Source organism: Pelophylax lessonae, assembly GCF_965119305.1.
Source record: "Pelophylax lessonae genome assembly, chromosome: 5".
NCBI lineage: Eukaryota > Metazoa > Chordata > Amphibia > Anura > Ranidae > Pelophylax > Pelophylax lessonae.
The window spans coordinates 374,555,976-374,580,843 of record NC_138772.1 but is presented as its reverse complement, the minus strand read 5'-3'; the positions used below and the strand labels follow the sequence as shown (position 1 = coordinate 374,580,843).

At 42.1% G+C, this 24,868-nt stretch overlaps 1 protein-coding gene across 1 annotated transcript in view; it reads right to left on the bottom strand.

The window, feature by feature from the left end:
• The window catches only part of LOC309556806 (cadherin-19-like), a 200,829-nt gene that overhangs the window by 6,072 nt on the left and 169,889 nt on the right, over positions 1-24,868 (bottom strand). The window contains exon 10 of the mRNA XM_082259323.1: positions 922-1,170. Coding sequence (XP_082115449.1) covers positions 922-1,170 — 249 coding nt within the window. The remainder of the gene's footprint in view (positions 1-921; positions 1,171-24,868) is intronic.

The following is a 24,868-nucleotide window of genomic DNA, read 5'->3' as shown; positions in this document are numbered from 1 at the left end:
TTATGAGTTGACCAAAGAAAAGGTACTCACAATCGTGTACATAAAAACAGCAGGCGACGCGTTGACGGAGCATACACTCCTTCTTCGGCCTGAAGAAGGAGCGCATGCTCCGACAACGCGTTGCCGGCACCATTACGTATCCCGGAAGTGACGTCAGGACGGTCGGTGTTGTGTCCCCGCAATTGGGAAGTCCCGTTCGTCCATCGGCTACAACCCAACGCTCTGAGACCGCTCGTGCCATCCTGAATCAGGACACCGGGAATCATTACCTTCATTATGATGTCTGTCATGCTGTTTTTATATACACGCTTGTGAGTACCTTTTCTTTGGTCAACTCATAATAAATCTCGATATACTGCACTTAGTGTGGCGCCTGTGTTCTCCTTTCAGCTCGCTACAAGCCCCTTCTAGTTGTCATCAGAGCAGCCTACGGAGTGTGGTGGTTTGAGATTTTATGTATATGGACTTTATATGGACTTTTAATATAGCCACCATTGTGTTGCTGTTTCTATTGTTTTAGCACATGTTTCTATGTCCACTAGTGGAGTCTGTGATGTTTTTGGACACCCCTTCCCCCATTGTGCGCCAGGTTTCACCCTTTTGTCTCACAATTTCACAGATGTTGCTTCAAGTCCAGTCAAAATCCGGCAAAAAAATGAGGCAAAAGTGTGAAAGGGGCCTTAATCTGTGCATTACCACGAAGCAGAGGTGTAAACAAGCACTTTTTTATTGACATTTATTATACTAATTTTATTTATTCTAATAAATGCAAACAAAGCAAGGCAAGTGAATGTGTCACTACTCACAAACCTTTTATAAATCTGCCCCACGGTTTTTCAGGAAAAAAATTATTTATATCAGATGGTGTCAGAGGGAAACATAGAAGGTATAACATTTAAATATAAGAGTGTTTCTGCTTACCTAGAAGTATAATTGATAAGACAGAAATGACAATAAATGCCCCGGAATTTAAAAAAATCCAAAAAAACTCTTTTTTTCTGCAAGATACTTTATCATTGTTAGTGCCACAATCACAAACTTGAATTGTTAGTGTGGTGGTACTGCTGAGTGAGGGAATCCCATTATCACTTATTAGAACTGTTAAGTAATATTTTGGATTTTCTTGTAAACTATATCCATCTCGCAATGCCACAATTGTAGCTGTGTTATCTGTAAAAGAAAAAAGAAACTATTAGAAAAAATATATATATTTTTTTTAAGTGAACAACCAAGCCACACATTTTATTTTCATTAACTACTTTTTGTTACACACTTTATGGCAAAGATCATATCTGAGTTGCAAGTAAAGTCAAAGCACAAACGTATGTATTAGTGATGTAGACACAGCGGGAGGGAGCTCTCGAGAGAGATCAAGGCAATATACAGTACAGAACTAACCATGTGGGAAGAATACCAAAATCCCTTTATAGATTGGACACAAAAAACATTATTTTTTCATAGAGAAAATTGTAATTTACATTACAATTGAAAGTACCCTGATATGGCATTGTAGTTGTTATTTCTGAATGTTTATTAAGAAAAAATAATTTTAAATTTTCACAAATTCACAAGAATAACCATTCCTAAAATATGTCATAATGATGGTATTCAATATATTTAGAATGTATTTATTACTACCGCAAAGCAACCACCCTCTTTAAATGTTGCTCAGGAAAAAGTTCCAATCCTAACCAATGTCCCATTTGTTTTTTTTGTAAGTGAGATCCCATTTCACTTCCACAGTAGAAACATTTTCCCAAAAGAACTGGTCAGCTTAGTTAGACACAGGGTAGCCAACGCCCAATTACTTCTTTTAATGACAAAACACGTAAAATTTACTAACAGAGCACATTTTTACTGCCATCATGAAATATGGAAGACGTTCCTATTTTAAACTAAGGCATGCAATATTTAAAGGGTAAATTCGACTTTAAGGAAAAAAAATTATAAATTCACATATTTTTACTGGAAAAAATGTGCACTTAATATTTTTTTCACAGCAGCCTGCAAATCATTGCACCCACAATCAGTGGATTGCGGGTGCAATATCAGGCTCTTGCGGGCATTTATTCAAGCTTTCCGCCCATATCTCCATAATGGCTTTCAGCTAGAAAGCTGGGGGAAGTGTCGATGGACTATGAGTGGGCTGAAGAGCTCACTCTAAAGGCCCGTACCGATTGTCGGCCGTAAACATTCGGCTGACGACCGATCAGCCGATTGTAGGCTTGTTAGTATGATGCTTCCGACAGCCGACAGCGCATTTTCGGCCGAACAGAATCTGTCGTGCAAGCATTAAAATTTTTGTTGGCCAACACCAGAACGGCCGATTGTTCGCCAGTCAGTACAGATTTCGGCCGACAGACAGCAGATTTGCAAGACTGGGCATGCTCAGAAAAGAAAAAAGACAAGGAAAGTTAACCATCACATGACATCACTTCTGCAGTCGGCTGTTGTTGGCCGACAAAATTCGTGTGCAGTCTTTTGCACTTTTCAACAGACAAGACAGCCCTCGGACAAAAGACGGCCGATCGTTCGGCCGAGGATCGGTACGTGTGTACGGGGCTTTAGTTTATTGAGAGGTACACACCATCTGCCACGATGGAAGATGGGAACCTGTATTTTATTCATTCACAGATCCCTGTGAATGAATGATATGACTGTGGGGATGAAGCCCCGCACAGCTTCACCAATTTGAAATGAGACAGCCATTGCAGGGAAAAGGAACTCCCACCAGCTGTCATTGGGGGGGTAAAGGGGTGAAGTTTGTGCTTTAACAACATGTTACACCCCACATAAGGACCTTGTAACATGTTCTAAAGATGAACTTAGCCTTTAAAAACAATGCAAACAAACATGTAAACATTAACAATAATTATAACTGGTAGATTGTCTGGCTTTACAAGTCAAAACCATGTTTAAAACATTAAGCAAAACTAGGACTATAAAAGATATAGCTCCTTGGGACAGAATAGAATCTAGGTTCTGAGGCAATTTTTGTCATTGTGAAAAATATGCATGGCCAATGGGAGGGTTTATGTCAGGGACATTCCGGTAATAGGCAAATGCGCATGCGCGTGTGCAGGAATGTACGCGTGCATGCTAAGATTTGCCAAATGCGTCCGCCTGTGCGCATTAGCTGTTTTAGCATTGGAGCCTAAATGGCATATATAAGGGCAGCAGCTGCTCTTGTGCAGTGCTGTCTGATCTGCAGCTTTACTTGAGTTCTGTTCCTGTGCCTGTATCTTATTCCTGTATTAACCAGGCTTGTCTAGACTCTGCTATACCTGCTTTTCTGCCTGATACCCTGCTGCCAACCTCTGCCTGTACACCGACTTTTCTCTGCCTGCTGCTTAAACCATATCTGATTATCTGTGACCGAACCGGCTTGTCTGGACCTTCTCCAATCTTTTGCCTATCCTGCTCCGTCCAGTGCCTAGTGATGCTGTCCTGCATCCACTGTGCATCCGCACTGCTGTACCTGCTTCTACCTGCTGCTCAGCAATCCAGTCCTGTCCAGTGACTTATCAGCCACTCATCTCGGCTGCCAACAGAGGACCAGCACAGGCACTCTTACCCCACTGTGCTCTCGCATATACTGTTGCAACTCCAGTGTTGCCTGAGCCAGGGCTGTACGAGAGGTCTGCCTCTGCACGTCAGGCTCTGCTACAACGTACATGACAGTCTAAAGGCGGATTGAACAAAGGCTGTGTCTGCTGTATACAATGCACACATATACCACAGTCCTTATACCCACAAAATACTAATTATGTTTTGTGCCAAAACTGACAGTCTCACAGACACAAAAAAATCTCAGGACAAAGGATCTTTTTTTAAATTAAATATTTTTTTTACATATGTTATTATGCATACAAAATTCATATTTTTGTCTTACTGAGCCTACCTGAAGGAAGAACTTTAAAACATTAAAAAATGAAAATATTTAGATAATGAACAGTTTGGTCAGGTCTATGTACAACATAATGTATAAAGTGAAGGGGAATAAGTAACAAACAAAATAACATATGGATTGCATCATTCAGGATGAGTACCACATTCACATCAGAATCTTCCCTTAAATCAGTATCCCCAGAATGCCACCACCTTTCATTAGTGTCGCCAGAGTGCCACCCACTTACATCAGTGCCCCCAGAGTGCCACCACCTTACATCAGTGCCCCAGAGTGCCACTACTATACATCAGTGCCTCAAGAATTCCTCCACTTTACATCAGTGCCCCTAGAGTGCCACCACCTTACCTCAGTGCTCCACCATACTTCAATACACCCAGAGAGCCACCACCTTACGTCAGTGTTTCCAGGATTCTACCACCTTACATCAGTGCCCCCAAAGTGCCACCATCTTACATCAGTGCCCCCAGAGTACCACTAACTTATATTAGTGCCTCCATCTTACATCAGTGCCCCCAGAATGCCACCACCTTTCATCAAGATTCCCAGAGTCACTCCCTTACATTAGGTTCCTAAAGGTGTCACCCCCTTACATTAGTGTCCCCAGAGCCCCCCTCTGTACATCAGGGTCCCCAGAGTCACTCCCCTTTCTCATATCAGGGTCCCCAGAGCTGCCCCTCCTCCAACATTAGATCAGGGTCTTCACTCTCCAGAGGTTGCCAGCCTTCTTGCATGTTGCATCAGAGTCCACTCTGTTCTATTAGTGCACTGCAGCCTTGCGTGAAAGCTGGGAGGTGGGGCACTGACTTGCAACAGGTCCAGACTCTGGAGGAGGAAGTCTCTATTCTCCTCCTCTAAATGTTGGGGGGGGGGCAGCAAGCACTAGAGCTGGCAGCAGCAGGCAGGAGGTGGCACTGCAATTGGGGCAAAAAAAAAAAAAAGCATCTGGAGTTAGAAGACAGAGCACATTCATGCATCTCCTGCTGCCACCCCTGGCTACAGTGATTTGTTTATATGGGTATTTTATGACTGTAACAGACATTTGCGAACAGCTGTAAAAATCACTGTGAATATGGATGGTTGGCAAGTCTGGTTAGACACTCTCTTGAAATATCCTAATCCTAAATGGTGAGCATTTTACAGTCTTTTTATTGAACACCTTGGCAGTAGTAGGGATTAGCATCAGTAAATGGACCCATATCTTTCCTACCCTGTCCAGTGATGCACCCCTGAATTTTTTTTGCAATATTCCTGGAAAACAATCAAATCTATGACATACCAAAAATGTTGTTCAGATTCTTTCATTGTTCTTATACAGTACATCCCCATACCACTATAACCTTATGGGTCTAAGCTTCTTGTTGTTTAAAATGCATTTTGGGCCTATTCCAAAATCAAGAAATGTTGGACTGCTGTGGCATGGTATGCCACTGCTTATCTAGTTAATTACCTACCTTTAACTCTGGAGTGGGCATTTTTGGCATAGTAGATACTCCTGGGACTCGAGTTTGCAGGGGCTGTAAACAACTTGTTACCATTGTTTTCTTAGTAGCCAAAAGACTATTGTGCATTAATGGATCTAACCTGACCAACCTTCAATTTCTTTATTTACAGAAAAATTGCTGTATGAATTCCTTATGGAGTGAGTCAAGTCCTCTTTGAACAAAGACATTCAGTTCCAAAAGTTATTTGATAGATGGGAATCATTTATACAAACCTTGTCTGCTGATATTTAATACATAATAGAACAATGCTTTTACCATACTCATCGGTACTTAAAGCCTAAATGTAGCCAAAAAAAAAATTTAAAAATCAGAACAGGGGAGATAATTTACAGTCAGTAAGATGTGTCCCTTGTGCTGATGCCTCTTCTGTTAGCTGAAATCCTCCTCCATCCACCCCTCCCCCACTGTAATCTTCTGGTGGGGAGGGGGTTAGGAGAGCTAAGGGGCTGTTGCTCACATCAAGATTGCCCGACTATGTCCACCCTTTCCTTTAAGTTCTTTAATTAATTTAGTAACATACTAGGTAAGGTTGAATAAAGACTATAGTTCATCAAGTTTAACCTTTATAGGTGTATGTATGTCAGTGTTGATAATCATTTCCCATATCCCTGTATGTTGTGTTCACTAGGATTCACGTCCAAGAGTCTTTTAAAAATATGACACCACCAATTGTGGAAGAGAGTTCCACATCCTTATTGCCCTGACAGTGAAAAACTCCTTATGCAGGTTAAGGGTAAACATTGTGTGTTCCCATGTCCATTTACAGTCTGAAACATTTTTTTTTTCCTATGCTGAGATCACCTATGAGTAGTGTTGAGCGAACACGGACTGTATTATTCGTGTTCGTACCGAATAATTGGATTTTTTGTACCCGAACACGGACACGGACACTTTACTGTATGTTCGGGTAAAAATCCGTGTTCGGTCGTTTTATTTCCGGGTTTTGCATGCTTTGGCGCTCTTTTCATGGCGGGCTTTCAACAGCCAATCAACAATCGTTTAACTGGTGTGCCTTAAGCCATCCCAGCCATGCCTGCAAATGTCTCAGTAGCTGTGATTGGCCGTCTGAAGCATGTGACCAAGTCTTTATAAGTTCGAGGCAGCCGCAGCGGCGTCATTATGCTGCTTAGATTCAGGGACAGAGCACACATCAACGTGCTGGCTGCTGATTAGGGAAAGATAGGCAGGAAAAAACCATTTGTGTCCGGATAGAATTGAGGGACAGGTCGGAGTGTTTAGGCAGGGCGAGTTGTAGGCATTTTAGGGATAGAGTCTGCTGAATTATATAGGGTCAGTGTCTTCTACAAACTACAATCGATATTGCTGTGTGGGGGGTGGGGTCTGCACTCAATCCTGATCTACGATCTCTTCTCAATCCTGTTAGGGACAGAGTCTGCTGAATTTTAGGGAAACTGTGTTCTACAAACTACAATCGATATTGCTGTGTGGTGTGGGATTGGAGATAGGCAGGTGTCAGTGATCCACATCCATTTTTCTGTGTGTGAGCTGCAGTGAACACAATCTTTTTGGGCTGCAGTGAACACAATCTTTTTGGGCTGCAGTGAACACAATCTTTTTGGGCTGCAGTGAACACAATCTTTTTGGGCTGCAGTGAACACAATCTTTTTGGGCTGCAGTGAACACAATCTTTTTGGGGTGCAGTGAACAAAATCTTTTTGGGGTGCAGTGAACACAATCCTTTTTGGTGTGCAGTGAACACAATCTTTGTGGGGTGCAGTGAACAAAATCCTTTGTGGGGTGCAGTGAACACAATCTTTTTGGGGTGCAGTGAACAAAATCCTTTTTGGGGTGCAGTGAACAACATCCTTTTTGGGGTGCAGTGAACACAATCTTTTTGGGGTGCAGTGAACAAAATCCTTTGTGGGGTGCAGTGAACACAATCTTTTTGGGGTGCAGTGAACACAATCTTTTTGGGGTGGAGTGAACAACATCCTTTTTGGGGTGCAGTGAACAAAATCCTTTTTGGGGTGCAGTGAACAAAATCATTTTTGGGGTGCAGTGAACACAATCTTTTTGGGGTGCAGTGAACACAATCTTTTTGGGGTGGAGTGAACAACATCCTTTTTGGGGTGCAGTGAACAACATCCTTTTTGGGGTGCAGTGAACACAATCTTTTTGGGGTGCAGTGAACACAATCTTTGTGGGGTACAGTGAACAGAATCTTTGTGGGGTGCAGTGAACACAATCTTTGGGGGGTACAGTGAACACAATCTTTGTGAGGTGCAGTGAACACAATCTTTGTGGGGTGCAGTGAACACAATCATTGTGGGGTGCAGTGAACTCAATCTTTGTGGGGTACAGTGAACACAATCTCATACTGAAGGTTTGAGGGTGCTGCCTGTTCCATACTCCCCCTACTCCTCATCTAGCCTTTTAGGGGTACAAACAATAGTAATTGGGGCCTAGTGTGGTTGTGTACGTGTGATATACATACACTTTTTTGGGATCATATTTTCTATTCCGCTATTTAATCAAAAACCTTTGGGGATCAGTTAAATTGGGGGATAGTCTGTGTTGGTACGTGTGAGAGAGATCCACCTTTCCAAGTTGTTGGGGTTCATCTCATACTTCTGAAGGTTTGAGGGTGCTGCCTGTTCCATACTCCCCCTACTCCTAGCCTTTTAGGGGTACAAACAATAGTAATTGGGGCCTAGTGTGGTTGTGTACGTGTGATATACATACACTTTTTTGGGATCATATTTTCTATTCCGCTATTTAATCAAAAACCTCTGGGGATCAGTTAAATTGGGGGATAGTCTGTGTTGGTACGTGTGAGAGAGATCCACCTTTCCAAGTTGTTGGGGTTCATCTCATACTTCTGAAGGTTTGAGGGTGCTGCCTGTTCCATACTCCCCCTACTCCTAGCCTTTTAGGGGTACAAACAATAGTAATTGGGGCCTAGTGTGGTTGTGTACGTGTGATATACATACACTTTTTTGGGATCATATTTTCTATTCCGCTATTTAATCAAAAACCTCTGGGGATCAGTTAAATTGGGGGATAGTCTGTGTTGGTACGTGTGAGAGAGATCCACCTTTCCAAGTTGTTGGGGTTCATCTCATACTTCTGAAGGTTTGAGGGTGCTGCCTGTTCCATACTCCCCCTACTCCTAGCCTTTTAGGGGTACAAACAATAGTAATTGGGGCCTAGTGTGGTTGTGTACGTGTGATATACATACACTTTTTTGGGATCATATTTTCTATTCCGCTATTTAATCAAAAACCTTTGGGGATCAGTTAAATTGGGGGATAGTCTGTGTTGGTACGTGTGAGAGAGATCCACCTTTCCAAGTTGTTGAGGTTCATCTCATACTTCTGAAGGTTTGAGGGTGCTGCCTGTTCCATACTCCCCCTACTCCTAGCCTTTTAGGGGTACAAACAATAGTAATTGGGGCCTAGTGTGGTTGTGTACGTGTGATATACATACACTTTTTTGGGATCATATTTTCTATTCCGCTATTTAATCAAAAACCTCTGGGGATCAGTTAAATTGGGGGATAGTCTGTGTTGGTACGTGTGAGAGAGATCCACCTTTCCAAGTTGTTGGGGTTCATCTCATACTTCTGAAGGTTTGAGGGTGCTGCCTGTTCCATACTCCCCCTACTCCTAGCCTTTTAGGGGTACAAACAATAGTAATTGGGGCCTAGTGTGGTTGTGTACGTGTGATATACATACACTTTTTTGGGATCATATTTTCTATTCCGCTATTTAATCAAAAACCTTTGGGGATCAGTTAAATTGGGGGATAGTCTGTGTTGGTACGTGTGAGAGAGATCCACCTTTCCAAGTTGTTGAGGTTCATCTCATACTTCTGAAGGTTTGAGGGTGCTGCCTGTTCCATACTCCCCCTACTCCTAGCCTTTTAGGGGTACAAACAATAGTAATTGGGGCCTAGTGTGGTTGTGTACGTGTGATATACATACACTTTTTTGGGATCATATTTTCTATTCCGCTATTTAATCAAAAACCTTTGGGGATCAGTTAAATTGGGGGATAGTCTGTGTTGGTACGTGTGAGAGAGATCCACCTTTCCAAGTTGTTGGGGTTCATCTCATACTTCTGAAGGTTTGAGGGTGCTGCCTGTTCCATACTCCCCCTACTCCTAGCCTTTTAGGGGTACAAACAATAGTAATTGGGGCCTAGTGTGGTTGTGTACGTGTGATATACATACACTTTTTTGGGATCATATTTTCTATTCCGCTATTTAATCAAAAACCTTTGGGGATCAGTTAAATTGGGGGATAGTCTGTGTTGGTACGTGTGAGAGAGATCCACCTTTCCAAGTTGTTGAGGTTCATCTCATACTTCTGAAGGTTTGAGGGTGCTGCCTGTTCCATACTCCCCCTACTCCTAGCCTTTTAGGGGTACAAACAATAGTAATTGGGGCCTAGTGTGGTTGTGTACGTGTGATATACATACACTTTTTTGGGATCATATTTTCTATTCCGCTATTTAATCAAAAACCTTTGGGGATCAGTTAAATTGGGGGATAGTCTGTGTTGGTACGTGTGAGAGAGATCCACCTTTCCAAGTTGTTGGGGTTCATCTCATACTTCTGAAGGTTTGAGGGTGCTGCCTGTTCCATACTCCCCCTACTCCTAGCCTTTTAGGGGTACAAACAATAGTAATTGGGGCCTAGTGTGGTTGTGTACGTGTGATATACATACACTTTTTTGGGATCATATTTTCTATTCCGCTATTTAATCAAAAACCTTTGGGGATCAGTTAAATTGGGGGATAGTCTGTGTTGGTACGTGTGAGAGAGATCCACCTTTCCAAGTTGTTGGGGTTCATCTCATACTTCTGAAGGTTTGAGGGTGCTGCCTGTTCCATACTCCCCCTACTCCTAGCCTTTTAGGGGTACAAACAATAGTAATTGGGGCCTAGTGTGGTTGTGTACGTGTGATATACATACACTTTTTTGGGATCATATTTTCTATTCCGCTATTTAATCAAAAACCTCTGGGGATCAGTTAAATTGGGGGATAGTCTGTGTTGGTACGTGTGAGAGAGATCCACCTTTCCAAGTTGTTGGGGTTCATCTCATACTTCTGAAGGTTTGAGGGTGCTGCCTGTTCCATACTCCCCCTACTCCTAGCCTTTTAGGGGTACAAACAATAGTAATTGGGGCCTAGTGTGGTTGTGTACGTGTGATATACATACACTTTTTTGGGATCATATTTTCTATTCCGCTATTTAATCAAAAACCTCTGGGGATCAGTTAAATTGGGGGATAGTCTGTGTTGGTACGTGTGAGAGAGATCCACCTTTCCAAGTTGTTGGGGTTCATCTCATACTTCTGAAGGTTTGAGGGTGCTGCCTGTTCCATACCCCCCCTACTCCTCATCTAGCCTTTTAGGGGTACAAACAATAGTAATTGGGGCCTAGTGTGGTTGTGTACGTGCGAGATACATACACTTTTTTTGATCATATTTCCTATTCCGCTATTCAATAAAAACCTTTGAGGATCAATTGAATTGCGGGATAGTCTGTGTCGGTACGTGTGAGAGAGATCCACCTTTCCAAGTTGTTGGGGTTCATCTCATACTTCTGAAGGTTTGAGGGTGCTGCCTGTTCCATACCCCCCCTACTCCTCATCTAGCCTTTTAGGGGTACAAACAATAGTAATTGGGGCCTAGTGTGGTTGTGTACGTGCGAGATACATACACTTTTTTTGATCATATTTCCTATTCCGCTATTCAATAAAAACCTTTGAGGATCAATTGAATTGCGGGATAGTCTGTGTTGGTACGTGTGAGAGAGATCCACCTTTCCAAGTTGTTGGGGTTCATCTCATACTTCTGAAGGTTTGAGGGTGCTGCCTGTTCCATACCCCCCCTACTCCTCATCTAGCCTTTTAGGGGTACAAACAATAGTAATTGGGGCCTAGTGTGGTTGTGTACGTGCGAGATACATACACTTTTTTTGATCATATTTCCTATTCCGCTATTCAATAAAAACCTTTGAGGATCAATTGAATTGCGGGATAGTCTGTGTCGGTACGTGTGAGAGAGATCCACCTTTCCAAGTTGTTGGGGTTCATCTCATACTTCTGAAGGTTTGAGGGTGCTGCCTGTTCCATACCCCCCCTACTCCTCATCTAGCCTTTTAGGGGTACAAACAATAGTAATTGGGGCCTAGTGTGGTTGTGTACGTGCGAGATACATACACTTTTTTTGATCATATTTCCTATTCCGCTATTCAATAAAAACCTTTGAGGATCAATTGAATTGCGGGATAGTCTGTGTCGGTACGTGTGAGAGAGATCCACCTTTCCAAGTTGTTGGGGTTCATCTCATACTTCTGAAGGTTTGAGGGTGCTGCCTGTTCCATACTCCCCCTACTCCTCATCTAGCCTTTTAGGGGTACAAACAATAGTAATTGGGGCCTAGTGTGGTTGTGTACGTGTGATATACATACACTTTTTTTGGATCATATTTTCTATTCCGCTATTTAATTTAACTGGGCCTCCATGCGAGACCTGTGTGCCTTGTTGCGCTGTTTTGAGTACTCCACCAACATGGCCAGTGGCAATGACGCCGTTCTCAGCTTAACTATCCCACTTCTATGCCTCCTTGAAAAAACAATTCGGGCGATGATGGAAGAGGATGTGGCACAGGATGAGGAGGAGGAGGAGGATGAAGAGGTAACATTTCCAAGGCTTTCAGGGCAGTCATTCGCAAGGGGCTCCGAGGGTGGGTTCCTGCACACGCAAACGCCAGGGACGCAATTGTCCAGCAGGGGCACAGTTCTGGAGGATGAGGAGGATGAGGAGGAGGAGGAGCTGGAGGAGGAAATGGAACCATGTTCACAGCAGGGTGGCACCCAGGCCAGCTCATGGCCATCACTGGTGCGTGGCTGGGGGGATACAGAGGACACGGACCATACACCTCCCACAGAGGACAGCCTTTCGTTGCCTCTGGGCAGCCTGGCACACATGAGCGATTACATGCTGCAGTGTCTCCACAACGACCGCCGAGTTGCCCACATTCTAACTTGTGCTGATTACTGGGTGGCCACGCTGCTGGATCCCCGTTACAAGGACAACGTACCGTCCTTAATTCACTCACTGGAGCGCGATCGCAAGATGCGCGAGTACAAGCGCACGCTGGTAGACGCCATGCTGCTGGCATTCCCATCTGACAGCGGGGCCACAGTGGAAGCACAAGGCAGAGGAGGAGGAGGAGGAGGTCGCCAACGCAACCAGGGCACCGCCAGCACCTCAGAAGGCAGGGTTAGCATGGCCGAAATGTGGAAAAGCTTTGTCAGCACGCCACAACAAACAGCAGCACCAGCAGCTCAGATGGAACGTCTTAGCAGGAGGCAGCATTTTACCAACATGGTGGAGCAGTATGTGTGCACACGCCTACATGTAGTGAATGACGGGTCTGCCCCCTTCAACTTCTGGGTCTCCAAATTGGGCACATGGCCTGAGCTTGCCCTTTACGCCTTGGAGGTGCTGGCGTGCCCTGCAGCCAGTGTATTATCTGAACGGGTATTTAGCACGGCTGGGGGCGTTATAACAGACAAGCGCAGCCGCCTGTCCAGAGACAATGTGGACAAGCTCACGTTCATTAAAATGAACCAGGCATGGATCCCACGGGACTTTTCCGTACCTTATGCAGAATAGCAATGGATACCGACCTTACCCACCCATTGTTCCATTTTTGCTCTTTCTCACTCTTTTGGGGTGTACCCTCATTTAAAATTTGTGAAAAGAAGCAGTGTTGGCTACCTCGTCCTCCTCCTCAGGGCCAGATTAATGTAGGGGCTATTGGAGCTGCAGCTCCAGGCCCCTACCTTTTATATAGGCCCCGGGTTGGCCATATTCACTGTTACCGCTCTTCTGTCACTTGTAAACACAGAAGTCTGGCTTCTATGCTCGCTTCCCCAGGCAGCACCCTCAGAACCTCCCCACACAGCGTGAAGGCCGGACAAGGAGGGACAGTTGGCGATGCATGGATGTGTTTATGGGCTTCAGAGACAGCATCCCATGTTGAATTAGGCATGCATGGCTGCACCCTTCCTCCTCTGGGTGCATGGCAAGGCACGGCCCTAAGGCCCTTCAAAATCCTCAGCACCAAGCCCATGATGCTGTTAATCCGGCCCTGGTCCTCCTCCACCGCCGCTTCCACCTACACCGCCCATAGGTGTGCGCAGCCTATTGCATTAAGGTGTGCACCCCAAAGTTGAAATACACATGCATGTGTTTGCCAGCAGGGAGAGTAATGTATCGGGGCCATGTACCTGTAGGCAAGGAGAAATAGAGCAGAGCAGGTCCCAGGGAGATCTTTCCCATCTCCTCACTGGCAATGCTATGTGCCCTAGGTGATTAGGGTGTGCCCAGGCACACCCAGCACACCCTGTGCGCACGCCTATGTCACCGCCACATCCACCACCACCTTAACCTCCCTCCTACTCCATATGGGCCTCGTCCTTCAGAGATGAAGAAGAACATTGTTTTATTTTTCTGTTTTTTTTTGTTGTTTTAAGTTATTTCCCTATCCACATTTGTTTGCAGAGCACTTGCCATGCTCTTAATTACGTTTTGCTGCCATTTGCAGCACTCTAGCCCTTTCCTTTGGTGTTTTAGAGCCATTTTAGTGCCTTAAAGTTCGGGTCCCCATTGACTTCAATGGGGTTCGGTGTCCGGGAAAAGTTCGGTAAAAGTCCGGGACACGGACCCGGACTTTTTTTTAAAGTTCGGCCGAACCCGTCGAACACGGACATCTAGGTGTTCGCTCAACCCTACCTATGAGGCATTTGTATACCGCTACCATATCACCTCTCAAGCATCTGTTCTCCAGGGAGAATAAATAATTGGATTCATAAAAGTTGTTACTACATCTTCTATGAGAGAAAAAGGATCTAAAATGTAGGATGGATGGATAATTGAAAGGTCCGCTCCTTCCATCCATAGATCATGCTTCATTCATAGAAACTGTCGTAGTTTCTTTGAATGGAGCAGCTAGGGGTAAAGGAAGGACACAGTAGGCACTCCTAATGAAAGCCTGTGCAGCCCCTTATTTCTTTTAACCCCCTGCTGTGGAAGATTTCAGTGGCAGGAGTGGGGGGGGGCATGGACCGAGGAGGATTACAGATAACAGAAGAGCTATCAACAAAAGGGACACATCCTACTAGCTGATTTTTGTTTTGTTTTTTGTTTTTTTTGGGGGGTTGCACTTGGGCTTTACCTAGATAGGTGTTCAGAGCTAATGTCCTGTTGGAACCTAAGATATGTGTATTGGGATGGCTGGAGAGTGTTATACCCCTCAGATGTATATGGCAATTTTTCGATTGTTATATATAACGCAAAAGTTGAAAGCGCAGAAAGGGCTCTCCCAAATTACTCTTTGTAAAAATCAGTAAATTACGTTTTGCAAAGAGAACATATGGTTTATCAACCATAAAATAAAATATAAATGTATAAAACTCTGGGGCAAATGGTTAGACACTCCAGGGTTGATTTTGTCACAATTAGTTAGAGGTAGGTTGTTAGTGTGTAGCATATACATGGGACTCTCCTCCCTTGTTTTTTTTTCTCTTGAAGTTGGAGGGGAATACTAAAGAAAATTATCACACATATAAAAGGGGTGGTAGTATATATGACAAATGGTGCTTTCAATAATTATTCAAATGAAAAAATGTGGAGAATCTCTCAGATTTTTATATTTATGTAATATTTATAAAATGGGTAAATTATAAGGGTTTAAGAGGGCATATACAGTATTTATATATTTATGGGTAGATTAGTGTTCATAAATATTTAAGTATTCACTGTATGTTAATAAAATGTCTAACTATTAAGATAACTGGAGACAAGTGTTTTGCTTAATGAACTGTATGTATGTGTTGAGTAAAAAAGAAAAGTTTAATATGGAGTATTTAAAAAAAAAAAGGAAAAAATAGATTATTTGTCAATGATCTCCCAGTGGGTGCTCTAACCACTGAGCTAACAAGGCGTGTTATAGGTATGTGCAGAATGGAAAAAAATTGTTTAGTTGAGTTTCAGGTAGATTTGTTTTGTTACTAATTTTGTTTCATTGTGGAATTAGTTGAGTTTGGTTTTTGAAATTCATTTAATTTAGTTTATTTTTGTTAAATGTTGTTTGTTTTTGTTAAAATGTGTTTTATTTATTAATTTCAATGTATTAATTCCAATTTTTCAGAACAATTAGAATTCGGATCGGTCGAAAAATGATCGACTGATTTGAATTCTGTGTGAAGAAATAGCTGGTTGTTAAGCACCGGGCTGGGAAGCTGGCTGCCCACTTGCTTAACAACCATGAGTAATTATCTGTCAGCAGGCTTCCCTACTGACAGATGAGTGTAAAGAAAAGAATGCGGGCAATTGCCTGGCAATAGAGAAATGTTAAAAGAAAAATGCATAGGGGTCCCCCCCAGTCCATACCTGGCCCTTATCCGAGCATGCAGCCCCACAGGTCAGGAAAGGGGGGGGCGAGCTAGCACCTCCCATCCTGAACCATACCAGGCCACATGCCCTCAAGATGGGGGGGATGGGTGTTTTGAGCAGCGGGGCTCCGCCCCCCACTTAAAAGGCACCTTGTCCTTGGTACGTGATCCAACACTTCTAGGTAGAGGGCCCACATGTGTACCACTGGCGCGCCCACTTAGCTGTGATTAAACACAGCCCAAGTTGCACAGTGGGTGCCAGCCAATGGAAGACCACCAGCGCCTGATGATCGGTGAGGAGGGAGACAGGTCAAAGCTTTGTCAGTGTAAACAATATAGAGCTCTGCCTTGTTAACGGGGATATGGTTTTTGTTTGCCTGCAAAGCAGGAAATTAAAATCAGCACATCCTTTAGTAAAAGCACCTCACAGAAAACACACTAAGCACTGTTAGAAACACATTTAACCCTTTGACCACCCTTAATGTTGACCCCTTCCCAGCTAGTGTCATTAGTACAGTGACAGTGCATATCTTTAGCACTGATAACTGTATTAGTGTCACTGGTTCCACCAAAGTGTCAGTTAGTGTCAGACTGCCTGCATTACTATCACAATACCACTATAAGTCACTGATCACCACCATTAGTAGTATAAATTAAAAAAAAAAAGAGATTTGATTTTTAATTTTTTTTTATTGGATATGTTTTATAGAAGAAAGTAAAAAAATATTGGGTTATTTTATCAAAAGTTTTAGTCTTTTTTCATTTATAAAAAAATAAAAAATAAAAACAGTGGTGACCAAATACCACAAAAAAACCCTTAACTTGTGGTAAAAAATTATATGAATTTCATCTGTGTACAGCATTGCATGTCAGCACAATTGTCAACTAAAGTGATGCAGTGCCAAAAAGCAACAAATGGCCTGGTCACGAAGGAGGGGGGGGGGGTAAATCTTCCAGAGATCAAGTAGTTAAGCAAAGAAAAAAAAATTGAGCATTATTGGATTAATGAAGTGAAAACAACAACTTTTTTTCACTATGCTAAGTGAACACTCTACCCCTTTAGTAAACCAACCTCCATATGTTTTGCTAAGCAAGAATAAACTTTGCATATTTTCACAATATAAATAGAAAGAGAGATGCCACAAAACAATGTATAAATAGAGGACAATGCGCAGGTGGAAAATTCACTATAAATGCAAAAACATCCAACACTCTGCCCTGCATGTTATCAATAAAAACCTAATCTAAAACTGACTTCTGAAAAAATAATACAAGTTAGAGTCTTAGTTGCACACATAAAGGAATGTCTGTAGAATCTGTATGACTTTCAAGGTTCATCTGTAAGTGCGGTTCTTACTTTATTCACTCTACACATGTCCTTGAAAAGTTATCACTACTATTTACAACTTCTACAAGCATAACTTTTTAAAACTGAAATGACATCAGTGCAATAGTGAAAAATATCATTAAATAAAATGTTAAAACAGCTCAAGAAAATCTGTCATTAGGGAAACATTGGGACTGTAACTGCTGACAGCTTTTACTGAAAATAACAGTTGACTGATGTCAAGGTGATTCTCTAAATTAAAAGATTGAGTTACTGTGACTTCACTTATCTGTTCACTTATTCCAGGTTGCTGTTTTTAATTTCATATTTTCATGTTCAGATGCATGCTGCTTTTTTTTTTACATTTTTTGATATGCAGGGCTGTAATTACCCTAAAGTAAATGTAAACTGAATGACATTTAGTTTGCTAAAGTCCCATGTATCATTTATTTAAATAAAATTACTAGCTTTTACTGTTCATATCCTACATGCTATTTCAGTGCTGCTGATTTCCTGCAGCTTCTCTGGGTGAACATCATATATATACCTGTATGCCAGCAATGGCTGTATACCATTTCTCAGTAAGGGATGCCTGATGTTTACAACAGTGGACCATGCCTGCCTCATGAATGTTGAAATGGCAATTTGGAGCACAACCAGGAGACAGGGACAGAGGGCTGTCAGCCAAAACAGGAAGTGCCTGAACAAGAACCTTACTAGCTGGCTTACAGGGATTTTTTTATGAAGTCTGAAGGTTTAAAAATATTGAATATGACATTCAAAATTATATTAACCTGTTAAAGCGTATACATTATTTTTGTGACTGGGTTAACTCGCACAAGCCTCAAAAACAAACTGTGAAATATTGTTTATGTTTTGTTTTTGATCATTTCTGTCAACTCCTGGACAATTGTGGTTAAACGTAACAAGAACATTTTCTTGTTTGTTTTTTATTGAAAGAAATGCAAAGTGTAACTAACATTACCGTGTTTCCCCGAAAGTAAGACCTACCCCGAAAGTAAGACCTAGTGTTATTTTTGGGGAGGGCTGCAATATAAGCCCTACCCCGAAAATAAGCCCTAGTTTAGTATATGGAAAATCCTAGGATGTACTTTATTAGTGTTTTAAATAATGTCCAGTGTGCGTTTTTGTAATATAACACTATGAAATACCTTCCCTGCATCGCTGCTCCGCTCTCAGCTGATTCTGTCTCTTCTCGTCTCTTCTCATGTCCTGTCAGAGGGGGATCTCAGCCCCTCCCCTCTGCAGTGTAACACAGAAGAGCAGGGTGTTCGATTAGAATTGTGGGAAATACCTTTACATCGGCACTTCCGTGACCCCCAGCTGTCAGCGGGGGAGGAGAGGGCGGCAGATCATCTGAGCCCGGAGCAGCGATGAAGAAGGTATTTCACACTATTGTAATCTAATCTACCCTGGGCTCTGTGTAAACTGCAGAGGGGAGGGGCTGATATCCCCCTCTGAGTCTGACAGCCACAGTATGAGAGAAGAAAGACAGACAGGAGAGAGTGGGAGATTACTGTAGCTTAACATAGAGCAGTAATGAAGGTATTTCACACAATTGCATTACAAAAACACACACTGGACATATATAAAACTCTAATAAAGCGCATCCTAGGATTTTATATACACTAAACTAGGTTCACACAGGATTCTTGGCATGCAGAGAGGGAAGAGAGAGACAGCACATGAAAGCAAGACCTACCCCAAAAATAAGCCCTACTGTGTCTTTTAGTGCCAAAATTAACATAAGACCCGGGCTTATTTTCAGGGAAACACGGTAGTAGCGCATGGAGTGCTGGTAATAACAAGAAGTATACAAGTTCACTAAAAACCTTACAGCTATATGGATAAGAACAAACAAAACAATGCTGTGTTACATTATAACAAATAGTTTCAAATAAATATATATATATATATATATATATATATATATATATATATATATATATATATATATATATATATATATAAATATATATATAGAAAGAACGGAGGCTCAAGTCTTTCAAAAACACATTACATAAGTTCTTGCAGGTGGAACTATAACACCATCAGGTGATCTAGTTTATGAGGCACAAAATAGACTGAGAGCTATGCCCCTAGGAAACAATGGAAAAAATAGCAGAGCAGAGGGTGAAAGGGTGAAAAGGTAAAAAAGAAGAAGGAAAGGGAAGAGAAGAAAGAGGAAAGAGAGGTCAGCCACTTGCGCCAGGCCATGGACACAATCAACAATTCTGATTAGGCCTCAAGCATCAAGGCTCGAGGAGAGAGGAATCAAAGCCAGATGGAAGAAAGTGGTCCACCCATGGTTGCCAGACCTTATGGTGCTTAGGAATCTTTTTTAGAATGGTGGCCTTAATTTTGCTTCAAATCATAGCTTGAGTCATTCTGTTTATGGTCTCACGTACATAAAGTGCTGAGGTCTTCCAGACTCTTGCTATAGTTTGTTTAGTGGCAGTCAAAAGTTGGTGTAAAAGTTTTGTCTGTACACAAGTAGGGGCAAAAACACAGTGGTTCAGGAAAGCGACAGCTGGATTAGGTTATGGAGTTTGCTTAAGCAATGCTGAGTAGGGATGATCGAACGGTTCGGGTCCACCATCGGTTCGACCCGAACATTGGGTGTTCAAGGTTAGGCCGAATTTAGAACTTTTTGCCCAAAAAGTTCCGAATTCGGCAACCAGAACCGCCCAAAATGCAATGCTTCAGGAAATGGGCTTTAAAAGCCCGTGATTGGACCAGAACCATTAGCAAAAGCCAATTGAGGGGGCAGGAGAATGCTAGGAATGTGATTGGAGTGACTAGGGGGTCCCTAGACCAATCATTAGTGAATACGCCCCCCAGTATATAAGATCGCCCCGCCATATTCCTAGCATTGTTATACTGGACATGGAAGAGAATGGAATCAGTTCTGTTAATTTTACTTTAAAAGTGTCATTTAGCTATTTTTAGTGTGAGGAAAGGGATATCTAGTGTAGTTAGAGTGCTCCTTTACACTTAAGTTAGCTTCAAAAATTTAGTTTCTGTGGGGAAAGTGTTAAGTGTAAGGGGACCGTAGTGTAGTGTAGGGTTAACTGGCAGTGACTGCTATGGCAGGGTGACAAAACCCTTCCATAGCAGGGTGACCGCTATAGAGAAATGATCATTTCTCTGAATAGCTTCGTAACTGGAATATGGCTTCTCACCAGCCAAGCATTTTTTATGCTGCAGGGGCTGCCACTGCCCGTGCTTTTTTGAGGACATGTTTGATGTCAGACATGACATCTGAACATGTGTATAGGGGGTATATATAGACATATATGTCTGAATATATACCCCTAGACATATACAGTGGGTACGGAAAGTATTCAGACCCCCTTAAATTTTTCACTCTTTTTTATATTGCAGCCATTTGCTAAAATCATTTAAGTTCATTCTTATTCCTCATGAATGTACACATAGCACCCCATACTGACAGAAAAACACAGAATTGTTGACATTGTTGCAGATTTATTAAAAAAGAAAAACTGAAATATCACATGGTCCTAAGTTTTCAGACCCTTTGCTGTGACACTCATATTTTTAACTCAGGTGCTTTCCATTTCTTCTGATCATCCTTGAGATGGTTCTACACCTTCATTTGAGTCCAGCTGTGTTTGATTATACTGATTGGACTTGATTAGGAAAGCCACACACCTGTCTATATAAGACCTTCCAGATCACAATGCATGTCAGAGCAAATGAGAATCATGAGGTCAAAGGAACTGCCTGAAGAGCTCAGAGACAGAATAGTGGCAAGGCACAGATCTGGCCAAGGTTACAAAAAGATTTCTGATGCACTTAAGGTTCCTAAGAGCACAGTGGCCTCCATAATCCTCAAATGGAAGACGTTTGGGACGACCAGAACCCTTCCTAGAGCTGGCCGTCCGGCCAAACTGAGCTATCGGGGGAGAAGAGCCTTGGTGAGAGAGGTAAAGAAGAACCCAAAGATCACTGTGGCTGAGCTCCAGAGATGCAGTCAGGAGATGGGAGAAAGTTGTAGAAAGTCAACCATCACTGCAGCCCTCCACCAGTCGGGGCTTTATGGAAGAGTGGCCCGACGGAAGCCTCTCCTCAGTGTAAGACACATGAAAGCCCGCATGGAGTTTGCATAAAAACACCTGAAGGACTCCAAGATGGTGAGAAATAAGATTCTCTGGTCTGATGAGACCAAAATAGAACTTTTTGGCCTTAATTCTAAGCGGTATGTGTGGAGAAAACCAGGCACTGCTCATCACCTGTCCAATACAGTCCCAACAGTCAAGCATGGTGGTGGCAGCATCATGCTGTGGGGGTGTTTTTCAGCTGCAGGGACAGGACGACTGTTTGCAATCGAGGGAAAGATGAATGCGGCCAAGTACAGGGATATCCTGGACAAAAACCTTCTCCAGAGTGCTCTGGACCTCAGACTGGGCCGAAGGTTTACCTTCCAACAAGACAATGACCCTAAGCATACAGCTAAAATAACGAAGGAGTGGCTTCACAACAACTCCGTGACTGTTCTTGAATGGCCCAGCCAGAGCCCTGACTTAAACCCAATTGAGCATCTCTGGAGAGACCTAAAAATGGCTGTCCACCAACGTTTACCATCCAACCTGACAGAACTGGAGAGGATCTGCAAGGAGGAATGGCAGAGGATCCCCAAATCCAGGTGTGAAAGACTTGTTGCATCTTTCCCAAAAAGACTCCTGGCTGTATTAGATCAAAAGGGGGCTTCTACTAAATACTGAGCAAAGGGTCTGAATACTTAGGACCATGTGATATTTGAGTTTTTCTTTTTTAATAAATCTGCAACAATGTCAACAATTCTGTGTTTTTCTGTCAGTATGGGGTGCTATGTGTACATTCATGAGGAAGAAGAATGAACTTAAATGATTTTAGCAAATGGCTGCAATATAACAAAGAGTGAAAAATTTAAGGGGGTCTGAATACTTTCTGTACCCACTGTATAGGTGTGATAGTAGCAGAAATAAATGCTTGCGCTAATGAAATCATTTACAGGAATATATTTCTGCTACTATCACACCTATATATGTCTAGGGGTATATATTCAGACATATATGTCTATATATACCCCCTATACACATGTTCAGATGTTTTGCCTGCCTCAAAAGAACCCAAAAAAATGCCAAAAAAACGCTAGCGTCAAAAAAAAAATGCCCAGGTGTGTTTTTGCTGGCATTTTTTGGGGGGTTTTGGAGGCAGGCAAAACATCTTAAATTGTGCACAGTACCACTATACACATGTTCAGATGTTTTTTCTGACTGCAAAGAACCCCAAAAAATGCCTGCTATTAAACCGGGAGAGAAGCTAACTACCTGTGTTTAAAGTGTTCTAATACAAACAATCCTTTTTTTTTTTTCTGGTTCTGGACATGCTACAGAGCTGAAACTTCACAGGTACACCTTTTAGACCCCCCAGACACAAAATCACACAAAAAAAGTTCTTAAAAATTGTCATTTTTGGTAAAAAAAAGCCAATTATTGAAAAAAAAATAGATTTTTTGATTTTTACTTTGGATTTCGTATCTGGGGGGGGGGGGGGGTCTAAAAGGTGTGCATGTGAAGTTTCAGCTCTGTAGCATGTCCAGAACCAGAAAAAAAAGATTGTTTGTATTAGAACACTTTCTTTCAGGACAGGTAGTTAGCTTCTCTCCCGGTTTAATAGCAGGCATTTTTGGGGGTTCTTTGCAGTCAGGAAAAACATCTGAACTTGTGTATAGTGGTACTATGCACAAGTTCTGATGTTTTGCCTGCCTCCAAAAACCCCCCAAAAATGGCAGCAAAAACACACCTGGGCATTTTTTTTTTGGACGCTAGCGGTTTTTTTGGCATTTTTTTGGGTTCTTTGCAGTCAGGAAAAACATCTGAACTTGTGTATAGTGATACTTTGCACAAGTTCAGATGTTTTGCCTGCCTCCAAAAACCCCCAAAAAATGGCAGCAAAAACACACCTGGGCATTTTTTTTTGGACGCTAGCGTTTTTTGGGCATTTTTTGGGGTTCTTTGCAGTCAGGAAAAACATCTGAACTTGTGTATAGTGGTACTGTGCACAAGTTCTGATGTTTTGCCTGCCTCCAAAAACTCCCAAAAAATGCCAACAAAAACACACCTGGGCATTTTTTTTTTTTGACGCTAGCGTTTTTTTGGCATTTTTTTGGGTTCTTTTGAGGCAGGCAAAACATCTGAACTTGTCTATAGTGGTGTATATACACACATACATATATTTATATACACACCTAGACATATATAGGTGTGATAGTAGCAGAAATATATGCTTGCGCTAATGAAATCATTTACACTAATATATTTCTGCTACTATCACACCTATATATGTCTAGGTGTGTATAAACATATAAGTATGTGTGTATATATACCACTATAGACAAGTTCAGATGTTTCGCCTGCCTCAAAAGAACCCAAAAAAATGCCAAAAAAAACACTAGCGTCCAAAAAAAAATGCCCAGGTGTGTTTTTGCTGCCATTTTTTGGGGGTTTTTGGGGACAGGCAAAACATCTGAACTTGTGCACAGTACCACTATACACAAGTTCAGATGTTTTTCCTGACTGCAAAGAACCCAAAAAAAATGCCAAAAAAAAACGCTAGCGTCCAAAAAAAATGCCCAGGTGTGTTTTTGCTGCCATTTTTTGGGGGTTTTTGGAGGCAGGCAAAACATCAGAACTTGTGCACAGTACCACTATACACAAGTTCAGATGTTTTTCCTGACTGCAAAGAACCCCAAAAAATGCCTGCCATTAAACCGGGAGAGAAGCTAACTACCTGTCCTGAAAGAAAGTGTTCTAATACAAACTATCTTTTTTCTGGTTCTGGACATGCTACAGAGCTGAAACTTCACATGTACACATTTTAGACCCACCAGATCTGAAATCCAAAGTCAAAATCTCTTTTATTTTTTTATTTTTAATTTTTTCAATAATTGGCTTTTTTTTATCAAAAATGACAATTTTTAAGAACTTTTTTTGTGTGATTTGGTGTCTGGGGGGGTCTAAAAGGTGTACCTGTGAAGTTTCAGCTCTGTAGCATGTCCAGAACCAGAAAAAAAGATCATATAGGTGTTAAAGTTAAAGGAGGGTCCCAACCCACATCCCTGTTCTACTGAAAAATTATCTTTTTTTTTTCATGGTTCTGGACATGCTACAGAGTTGAAACTTCACATGCACACCTTTTAGACCCCCTAGATACTAAATCCAAAGTCAAAATCAAAAAATCTCTTTTTTTTTTTTAATTTTTTCAATAATTTTTTATCAATTTTTAAGAACTTTTTTTTGTGTGATTAATAGTTAATGGGGCATGACCCATAACCCTGGGCACTTTTTAGGGGCGTTTATTGGGTTTTAGGGCTTAAAAATTGTGTTTTTTGATTACCGAAGTTCGGGTCCCATTGATTTCAATGGGGTTCTGAAATCCGGGCCGAACTTTCGGGAAGTTCTGATGTTCTGGCCGAACCGAACTTTTCAAAAGTTCGATCATCCTTAATGCTGAGGCCAACATGTAGATTTCAGCCCATAACAGCTGCACGATCAGGCAAGTCCACCAAATATGAACATGCATACCCGGCTCTCCACATCCATGATAGCACTCAGAGGGGTAACCAGGTAGAAATCTTGAGATTCTTGCTGGGACCAATTATCATCAGAAT